Source organism: Rhinatrema bivittatum, chromosome 8, assembly GCF_901001135.1.
Source record: "Rhinatrema bivittatum chromosome 8, aRhiBiv1.1, whole genome shotgun sequence".
Classification (NCBI taxonomy): Eukaryota; Metazoa; Chordata; class Amphibia; order Gymnophiona; family Rhinatrematidae; genus Rhinatrema; species Rhinatrema bivittatum.
The window spans coordinates 38,657,251-38,668,341 of NC_042622.1; the positions used below are offsets into that span (position 1 = coordinate 38,657,251).

General features: G+C 38.6%; 1 protein-coding gene across 2 annotated transcripts in view; it reads left to right on the forward strand.

Annotated features, from left to right (window-relative positions):
• Positions 1 to 9,837, forward strand: part of STK4 (serine/threonine kinase 4) — a 183,483-nt gene extending 173,646 nt beyond the window's left edge. Inside the window, exon 11 of one of the 2 annotated variants that reach the window (XM_029611088.1) lies at positions 4,675 to 9,837. In XM_029611088.1, coding sequence (XP_029466948.1) covers positions 4,675 to 4,833 — 159 coding nt within the window. In that variant the 3' untranslated portion in view covers positions 4,834 to 9,837. Of the gene's footprint in view, positions 1 to 2,418; positions 4,638 to 4,674 lie in introns of those variants that run through there. The other variant, XM_029611090.1, reaches the window with a different exon arrangement.
• Positions 9,838 to 11,091: the final 1,254 nt, after the last annotated feature.

The following is an 11,091-nucleotide window of genomic DNA, read 5'->3' on the forward strand; positions in this document are numbered from 1 at the left end:
CCAAGAGTAGCTTCTACAGAATGTAGGGAAACATTGGTAATTTGAAGCATCTGCAATTATTTTAACATCTCTGTTGGAAACATTCTAGAGAAACCATTATGAGAAATGGAAAAAATAATTAGATGGCATCTGCAGATCTTTTTTTCTATAAAAATGGTGAAATTGTCTAGTTTCAGGCAGACATCTGTAATTTTTCTGGTGTAGTGTTTTTTGTTTTTTTTTACTTAATACTATTGCTAGTCTTCCATGTGAAGAAGGGGACTTTGTGATCTGGAAAGTCCATATGCTATAGTATTTTTTGTTAGATCTTTCAAAGGTATCACATTCTGCAAAGATTCCTCTTATATTGGCTGAGGAAACGTCCATTTTACACTGCAGCAGCAAAGTATTGATGTCGGCATGTCTATTCTCTTGTGCAAAATGATGGCCCTGCCACTACCAGCACAGATACTCCAGCAGCCTCTGGAAAGCACTGTGGCAAGGTAGTCATTCAAAATCTGTTCCAGCTCAAAATTTATTGTGGCCAAGGAGCTGCTTTCATCTTACTAGAATGTTGAACATAAAAGGTCAAACAAAAAGAGCAGGGTGATTCCACAAATCAATATAAGCACAAAAAAAGGGGAAACCCAAAAAGGAATTATTTTAGAAAAAGCTCCACCATATATATCTTTTTTTTTTTGTTTTATCTATTCATAATTTTAATATATCGTTATGATATTTGTAAACATTTTTAAGGACGTGAACTGCATCAGGTTTCTGTCCATGTCTGAAATCAAGTGGAAGACCTTCGGGCTCCAATTGAAGAATTGACAGAAATTAATGAAGTGTACAGTGCATTACAAGCTTGGAGAAGTTATGACTTATAGGCTTCACACGGAGGCATTTTGTAACACCGCTTGTGCCGGTGTACGCTGTGAATTTTGTTAACTTCCTGGCTCCTGAAGAAGCTTCCGAGCGAAACTTTGGCCATAGTTGAGCCTGCTTATTTCAAGCCGTTCACATTGTGATGTGTTTGCCACCAGCCTGTGTTGGAGATATCTACCTTACAAATGGGCTCTGACCGACGGCCCGAAAATGCGCAGTAGAGAGTAACTCTACCGCGCATGCGCGGGCGAGCACGTCGGTCAGAGCGGAGCGTACCTGAAAAAAAATGGCGCTGGGAGGAGCAGGGGCGGTGGTGGCGAGGAGCAGGAGCAGCGGGGGCGACGAGAGGGAGGGTCACACTCACCCCCCCCCCCCCCCCCCCTCCCCGGAGATCTTACATCTGCCGGTTGTGGATGAGCTGAAAGGGGAGGGGATTGAGAGAGGGGGAGTGACTAAGGGGAGGGAGGAGAGAGTGAGGGGAGGGGGGAGAGAGTGAGGTGAGGGGGGGGAGAGTGAGGGGGAGGGAATGGGAAGGAAATGGACCGAAAAAAAATTTGTAAATGTAGCCCGTTGTTACGGGCTTAACGGCTAATAAAACTATATTTAAAGATCAGAAGGTGAAATCAAAATGTCCTAAAGATGGATCTGTTGGTGAACGTAAACAATTCTCTGACTATACCAACACACATCCGAGTTTTTATAAATTCAGACGCTGACTCAACTTAACCAATAGGTATATCGCATCATGACCATCATACTAGGCATCATTGTGAAAGCTTGCGTTAGTAGGACTCAGCCTTATACTTAATCATCAGTCATTTAAATGGGAGATCCCACAAAAGTCCTTTTTTTTTTTTTTCAAAACAATTTTTTTATGCTATTAAAACTCCAAAGAGTAAAGTACTTAACTCAATTGTGTATATCTTTTTCCAGCATGTTAATGACGGTCCATCTTCTCCCGACAGAAACAAATAACCCAACACGGGGCCGTGTTTCGGAATGTTAACTACTTAAACCAGTCCTTTCTCAAGGGAAGTTTTTCAAATATGTTGCTAACAACGGCGCTCTGGTGTTTCAATTCAAATCATTATATATATATATATATATATATATCATTATATATAATGATTTGAATTGAATTGAAAAATTGTTTTGAAAAAAAGGACTTTTGTGGGATTTCCCATTTAAATGATTAAGTATAAGGCTGAGTCCTACTAACGCAAGCTTTCACAATGATGCCTAGTATGATGGTCATGATGCGATATACCTATTGGTTAAGTTGTCAGCGTCTGAATTTATAAAAACTCGGATGTGTGTTGGTATAGTCAGAGAATTGGAGATATAAAACTACCACTTCCCAACTTAAACTGAGCCTCTCAGCGCAAGTCCTCTATATGATTTTTCGTTTATCAGCCTATTTTTGGCGATTTAATACACTTGTTTTTCAGCCCAAGTTGTCCATACTGTATTGTGATCTGGACTGTGATTTGATGTCATCCTGCTTTGGAGAATTTAAGTATTTTTGGACAATAGGCTTTGTTTTTTTTTTTACAGAATAATATCTTTAAAAATGGACTGAATATATGAGTGACTGCAGATGATTGAGAAGACTGAGCAATCTCCACGGTGTAGGAGAGACGCTGGCTGGCTTGCTGATGTGGTTCACTTTCTTCCTTAAACATTTTTACAAATATCATAACGATATATTAAAATTATGAATAATTCTAAAATTCTAAAATTCCTTTTTGGGTTTCCCCTTTTTTTTGTGAACATAAAAGTTCACCTTTTAAACATTTTTTGTTGTAGTTAAAAATAGGGCAGTAAGCAGGAATTCCCCCCTGCTTGAAATAGACTGGCAAAGGTTCACCGATTTCTTCTCATTTGAAGTTGAATTGAAAAATGGAAGTGTGACAAGTTCACCAGTTTTTAGTTCACATGAACTGCTGTTCTCAGATTCTACCTCCATGCTGCATTGTAACATCTTGTAAGGACCCTGATTTAAAAGGAGCTGCATTCTGCAATCACTGGCCAAACATGTAAAGTCATTTTTATTTTCTGGCATAAACACATGTATTTTTATTCCACCTGATACGCCACTTTTTTCTACAAAAACTAGCTCAAATTGGATTCCATGATGCAGAAGAATACAACAGAAATGCACATCAAATCATAGGTATCCTATAGTAAAAACAATAGTCCCAGACTCTGGCTACACATACAACCGTTCCTGAAAAGACTACGTAAAGGCTTGATCAAAGAGCCAAGATTTGGCTTTCTTTTGGAAGGACAAATAGATTTCCAGTCGCACCTCTAGAGGAAGTGAATCCCATAGCAAGAGCATAGAACAACTTGTGTTTCTGGTAGAGATCAATTTTGGTACAGATAAAGAAGGCCAAGCTAATAATGCTTGTTTAGATGACCTCAAATTCTCCTAGGCTAATGACATAGTAATTAAGATAGGCAGGAGCCATTTGGTTGAGATATTTGAAAACTGTAGACATGACTTCAAATTTAACTCTGTACTCAATGGGCAGCCTATAAAGCTTTCACAGAATAGGCTAACATAGTCACGGGATTTAGCCCCTACCAACAGTCATGTGGCTATATTGTGCAGGAGCTGAAGATGTGCAAGGCCTACCTGGGGAAGACAACAGTTGGTAACTATTTATATTCCACCTTTTGACACTTCAAGGTGGATTACATTCAGGTACTGTAGACGCCTAAATATAGGGAGTATGATTGTAGCTTGATCTTTCCTTTCTAAATAAGGGCATAATTGCAGAATCTGGCAAAGGTACATAAAATATGTCACCACCCATGAGTCCTGAGACTCCATTGAGGAAAAAATGCAAATGCTCTCTTGGACTACAAATGGATTCACTTGGTTATAGAATCATGCTCATAAGAGGGCAAGATGATGAGGGTTCTCCCGTGTTTGCTTACCTACAATAGTTTGAACTTGGTTGAATTAAGTGTATGCTTGCCTAACCCATCTGCCACTGCAGAAAGAAAATGGGATACTTTGGATATAGTGGTAACCTAGTCAGATCTGATTTGAACATAGTTGAATGTCATCTGTGAACAGATGGCATTCAGTGTCAAACAACTGAATGCTATCTGGGATCGGCTGCATATAGATATTGAAAAGACTTAATAACACTGAACCTTGGAATACCACAGGTGAGGTTCTTTAGGTGAGAACTCATTGTTCAAGAAATGAACTGTAGCCTTTTGGTCAAAAAAGAACTGAATCACTTTAGGGCAATGCTTTCTATACTGATGTCTTTCAGGTGCCGTAACAAAATCCATGCAGCAGGGGAATTCTTGCTCTGATGTGCATGTAGTTGGGTACTGTTGCCCACAGCCAACAGGACATTGCTAAAGTTACTGTAAAATGATCAGTAGGTTCTGAGGGTGCAATTCTGCAGCCTTGTGGGGGAGTTTCCATCATTGTAGTGGTAGGGTTTTACACACAGTAATATTTTCTTACCCTCAGAGCATGACTTACTACCAGAGATAGTATTTCCATGCTATAAGCATAATTCAAATCTTGATTGTACTTGATTTTTTTTCCTTGTGCGCTTAGGAAAATTAGTCATATTTAATATTTTTAAACAAATCAATATAGTATCTTTTACCTGCTGTGCCCTCTTTTTTTATTTTTATTGTGGAAGGGAAGTAACTGATTTTGTATTCTTTGTACACCATTTCTCTCCGTTCCATTACAATGAAGCCTATTTATTTATTTTGCAGTTTATCATACATAAGGGGGAAAAGTGCTAAAACCATTGCATTGTCTTTGTGTTTTAGTTAAAGAACTGGAGTGTAGAGGAGCTCCAGAGGAGGCTCACTGCTCTGGATCCCATGATGGAGCAGGAGATTGAAGAAATCCGGCAGAAGTACCAGTCGAAGAGACAGCCCATTCTCGATGCCATTGAAGCCAAGAAACGCCGGCAACAGAACTTCTGAAGTGACCTCAGAGAGAAGGCGCTGAATTTAAGGAACGGCTCGTTAGCAGATTTATTTCTATTGAAATAGTTATTCTGGCAGACAGAATTTGTTCACTTATTTTTTTCATAGCATTTTTGCAAACTCAGGAATGACTAAGCAGAAAGGCCTAATCAGTGGATGTTCCAGGTTAATAGTATTAAAATACATTAGCGTATTGTTGAAATGTTTTGGCCACAGTCTTAATCAGAGAAACTGGTTGGAATGTACTAAATAAAATGACAGTATCCCAGCAAAATATATATTTTTCATTCTTAGGAAGAACTTTCCAGCTGACTTGATACATTATACAATGATCTGACTACAGAGGCGCACCTTTTAGTTGGTGAATTTCATTTTTTTTTTTTTAAGTATGGTACAGTGTGTTTAAAAAAAAACAAAACACCCAAATAACAAAGCAGGCCAATCAGAAGGAAACAGGGATACTGTATAAAATTTTCTGACATGTTACAAAAAGTCAGTTTTAAATAATATGGTTTTTAAATACACATCTGTAAATATATTAGAATCTGTTCTTTAGTTTAAGGTGTGAAATCTGAATATAATGAAAATGGCATATAAATAACAATTTTTTCTTTGCACAGTTGAAGCCATCCTGATGCAGTATTTTTTCATGTTTGCATTAAACTGTCTGCTCAGCTTCTGTAGAGCTCCAGTTTGAGAGTCTGAGCAACTTGCTCTTTGCTTAGTTTTAATATTAAAGTATTTTAATTTATACAATTAAAAATAACTGCAGAACATAAAAATTATTGGACACTCTGAGGACAAAAAGGGGCTTTAACATGTCCCCATTATAGAGGTCATATATGTACCAGACAAGACTGATCCAGCTTATAAATTACCTGTTTCTGGTGGGTACATGACAGCCAAAAATGCATGGATTGGGACTCTAGTTTTAGATGAATGACATTCTAAAGATGAGCTATTTTTGTAATTACCACTATGGAAAATTCTAATCTTTTGGGGTGGTCTAAGTGAAATTAGAACTTTTAGCTCTTAAATTAATTTTGTATAAACAACTACTTCAATAAATACTAAACTTGCAAGCATGGCAAGACCTAGTTATTTAGGCTGTTTGTCCTCTATTGAAAGTCTATGACCTGTCACTGTTGCTGCTTCCCATCCCTCATGGAAACTGAGTCTCTGCCAACCTTGTACAATGCATTGCAGGCCTACTTCATTAGCCTTGGTCCAGCCCCATCCCAGGATGCTTAAATCTTTGCATACAGTTCAGAAGCAGCCCATTTTGAGCTTTCTTCCAGATTTTCTTCTCTTCCTCAATCTCCTGCCTCCCCAATTTATTCACCAGGCACCTCTTAAGAATTAGTGGGCCCAATACAGCCTACTTAGACGTGTCCCCTATGATGGTCTTGAATTATATTGAAAGCGTCTTCTTGTGAACAGTGCCTGGACCACTTACCATGGCCACTAGTAACCCAGCATTCCTATCCCCAACCAACTCTAAGGTCATAGAGAGGTTGTAATTCAATGTAAGGCAGCCCATCTAAGTCTGCTGCTTGACATGGTGTCAGGATGACATTAAATGTTCAAGAATGGCTCAATCTAAAGACTGTTTGATAACTTCGAAGGCATGCATAGAAAATGACAATTTCCAGATCTGATTGTAATGACTTATTACTGAGCCGAAATCTGTTTTTATCATCTAGTAGTGAAAGTCTGGAGAAGCATTGAAAACAATTCTGGATATATTAAGATGATAACTTTCAAACCAGTGCGTGTACATGCATTTGCACACCTACGTCAGCCCGCGCCCACGTACACAGTCATTTTATAACATACGCACGTGCACACACATCCCACTTCTACCTCGAAAATCGGGGGATTTACTCATCGATGCCATTTCCAGTTTTTCCAGGTCTTCTTCAGTTCACCCAGTTGAGAGGTTCTCCAGCCCTCCCTGGCTTGATGGCCTTCACTCCTCCCCCCCCCCCCCCCCCATTAGTCCCGACCCTTAAAACCCTGCAGATCTGCCTAGTATCTTTTATTTTATAACTTCCACAGCATCCCCAGTAGATGTAAATTTACGGGGCAGGATGCCTCAGCGCGCACCGGATTGCGGAAGTATTTACACGCACTTCTCGGGTTCCCGTCCTGAAATGCCAGACCACGCCCACCCCATGCTCCTTCTTGAAAACTTTCGAGATGCGCGCGCTGCAGCATTTACTCGCGTATCTGGGTGGGTTTTAAAATCCACTCAGCGAGCATGAGCCCAGCTTATTCACACCTCCCCCAGTTGATGCGTGTGCCGGGCTTTTAAAATTCACCTTTAAGAGGGGAATACTTTATTTATTTTTTTAATGCAGCTAAATTTATCTGGGCACTTTTGTGTTTGCAGTTTGCTAAGTCCCATGAAAAGATGACTGTAAATAAAAGCATGTGCTCCATATCGATATAGTTGGTGGCAGATATAACACATCAAAAAAACAAATACCATTTATAGAACTGATTAAAAATTCATGCAAATTATTTAACTTTAAAAATTGCATTGTGTTTTCATATGATGACTTTCTGATATGTTTCATTACAAATTGTGATATTCCTTTTGGTAAGTTTATTTTGTCGACCATGTTCTCTGTTTTGTTCACCTATACCAGCATTTCAGGATATGAATGTGTACAGTTAAGCACGGATGATCAGATTCGGCGCTGAATGAATTATTTTCATATCTGATAGTATGGGGAAGTCTCTGTTGGAAATAACATAGTTGCTGTGCTGGATTTGTTAATCAAAATTAGCCAGATTATACAGTATCTACAGGAAGACTCTAGAGACGGGGCATATTTTTAGTAAAACACCAAGGTCATATATTCAGTATTTTAATTGCGTTCTTGCTTAGGTATCGACGCATTGGCGAGTATGTATTTAGGACCTGAATTACTAAGCTTTTTCCCATAGACCCAGAATGAGAGAGAAGTCTTAGTGTAAATCAAGCCCTCGGACATTGTTCAGGTAAGAGTAAAAAGGTATATTGCATTCCAAAAAAATACAACTGACTTACAAAGAAATTAGCCAGAAGACCCATTACAACTGCAGTATACAGAGAAGTGTATTGTAATTCCTCTGTATATCAAAGAAGTTAAACAAACATCTTGGATTTCTTATTACAAAATTAGCATTTAATAAGTACAAGAATTATTTTGGGGACCAAAATTTCAGTTTATTACAACATTGCTACAAAGAAGCCTGTGTAAACTCTTTCAATTACAACATACCTCCGTAGACATTTTCAGTGTGCGGATCTGCTTTTCAGATAGGATGAAGATTTAGCGAAGGTGTGCCGTAAAATTACACTAACAGGAACAATTGGGTTCCTCTGGTGTTGGATCTGTGAAAAAAATGCTTAGAGGTGAATTCTAGAAGCCCAGTGTGCATGGAAATTAGGGGGCTGTGCAAATGTCAGACCAGCGCATGCCAAGCAGATTTTAAAAGCTAGCCCAGATACATACGTACTTCCCACTGCATGCACAAATGAAAAGCTTTTAAAAGGGGGTGGGGTGTGGGTGTGATCTGGATAGGGAATGGGCGTTCCGGGATTTAACCATGAAATTTGTGCATAAATACTTACACGCACTGGCGCACGCTGGGGTCCCTTGTAAGTAGTGAAACAAAAATATATACGCAGATCAGCGGTGTTTTAAAGGTCAGGGCTAACATGGGGGAAGAGAGGCTTTTTAAACTAGGGGGGTTGGAAGTCCTATCTCTTAACTGGGTGAATTGGGAATGCACTGGGAAAACAGCCAATGGTGGCATGTGTGGCTTTTAAAACTCCCCTACTTAAGCAGTAGAAGTGGCATTTGCATGCACGTCTGCATATATTGTACGTATGTTATAAAATGGCCGCATCCCTGGGTGTGGGCTGCTGAACGTGTGCACGTGTGCCCACCCGCCACATTGAGTTATCATCCCTGTATTTCTGAGCCATATATTTTTTATTTTTTTGTTATCCAGTTCAATCAAAGCAAAGAGTAGTTTAGGTTGACTACTGATGCTTGTGGTATCCTTTAGTGCCTGTGTGTTGTAGAAACTCTCTGGTATGGCAGTATTATATATGTATATTTTCATTTGAGTTTATTTTCCCTTCTAAATTGAGAATATTCAGCTGAACTGTAACATGATCAGGTTATCTGTGACGTTTTCCACCTTTAGTGAGCTCACACTCTGATTTATCAGACATCAAATATGTTACCAGCGACTGTAGACAATAAAATTACACTGTACAGGGCAAGTGAATTACTAGGAAAATGGGGAATAAAGTTGACTAATTTTTTCTTTTACAACACTTCCAGGAAGTAGCAACTCTCTCTCAGACATCTGTAATGTGAAAAATTTTACTTTACATTCAAACTGTGTTTGACTCGAGCCTTAAACTTAGAATTTTAGCGACCTTCATCTTTTTGTTACATAATTTTAGGGGGCATTTAAAGAGACATTTTGTTCATCTTAACATTCCTAGAAGTTCATCACTTTTTGGGGCCTTAAACTCAAGGGCAGGAAGCTTGTGAGCCGAGTGTATGCTTACAATTAAAGTATTCTTGTCAGTGATTTTTTTTTTTTTAAGTTGTATTTTTGTACACTCTAAGTTCATATTCTTTTCCTCTTTTCTGAAAGTATACCTGGTTGGCTGTTGCCATCTCAGGCCTTTGTGGAAACTTTGCTAATGTCAATGATGTGTGATTTAATAATGTGAAGTCTGTAAGTTTAACTTTTCATGTTCAAGATATTGCTGAAGCTGGCACAAGTGTTGATGTGAAATGCTATTTTGTAAGATCCTACTGTTTGTATATAATAGACTTTGATCTGTGGTTTGTATATGTATGAGCTTGTCTGTGTATTTTGTTAACAATACATGTGAGCTTTTCATTCTTGACCAGTTTGTCAGATATCTTGCCTTATTTGTTTAAAATAAGAATTAAACTCTCCCTTATTGGGACTCTTTCAAGTAGAGGCCTATTTTGTCTTATTCAAAGTTTGCATTTTTTTTTCCAGCTTGCTTGTCGACAGATCAGAATTGTCTTGTATAGCCTTGTGCAGATTTGACAGCATTCCTGCATAATTAAATATTTTTACTTTTGTAGGGGTAGGGTAGTAAACAATGAGAAACAAATACTGGCACTCACAAAGGTAAGAGGTTTTACCCTAATGTTTATTTATATGCTGCTTACTCAAAGCCCAAAGCAGTGCACAATAAAGCATACATAATATTAGTAAATGAATAAAAGAATAATACACACAACAGGAGAACCCTGCTTAGGTGGCTCATTCAAGGCAAGCCCTGAGCCATGCAGCTGATTCTTGAATTGATGGTCATTGATGTCACAATAATTAGCTCTGGTGGAATAACTTTGTGAAGGTCTTGAGTTACATATTAAAAAAAAAAAAAAAAAAAAATTGCCAAAAGACTGAAAAACTCTGTTCTTTGGAAAAACCCTCTTTTAAAAAAAGATCCCAGGAGCAGACAATAGGTCTCTTAATTCAGAAGGAGCTGGTCAACTGAGCAATTACTGATAAATTGTTCTCAAGTAGCAGAAAATAAGGGGAAGGTAGGCTTGAAGATCACCAGATCCACCAAGAAGAAATTTCAAACAGAACTATCTGCTTACAACACCATTGTGAGGAAAAGGTAGCATATATTGCACTCTCATCAAATTATCAGAAGTGCAAATGAAGTCTTACACAGGTGAAGAAATTAAGTTACAACATGCGAAACAGAGGACATTGCAGTTATTTTAGGTTCTAACTTTCCAGAGCAATTTTCTTACTCAACTATACTCAAAATGATACATTTTGTAGAATACCCCTAGTGGGGTTTTAACCGTAAAGGCACACACACAATATTTATCTTCAGGGGCTGCTCCGGCTAGCAAATTCCATCCCATGCTTGACTCTTAATCCCTGGGGGGATTCTTTTTATGGGGGGAAGCTCTTGCTTGTGGCCCGGACCATGGTGTCTTATTCCCAGTGTGTTTAAATAATGTAGGTGCTTCCTATGAGGTGAGAGGCTGTGATAAATCAGACAGAACCAGGGTTGATGTTAATAAGTTTACTGGTTGGTAATCATTAAGTCCATTTGTCCACAATGTTGAAATGACATCTATGTGCTGGTACAAGTGTAACTAGATAGGTAGGTGGCCTTTTTCCAGGTCTCTGAGTAGAGCCCCGTGGTGATTTTAATTGTATAAAGCTCACCCAGCGTCTATC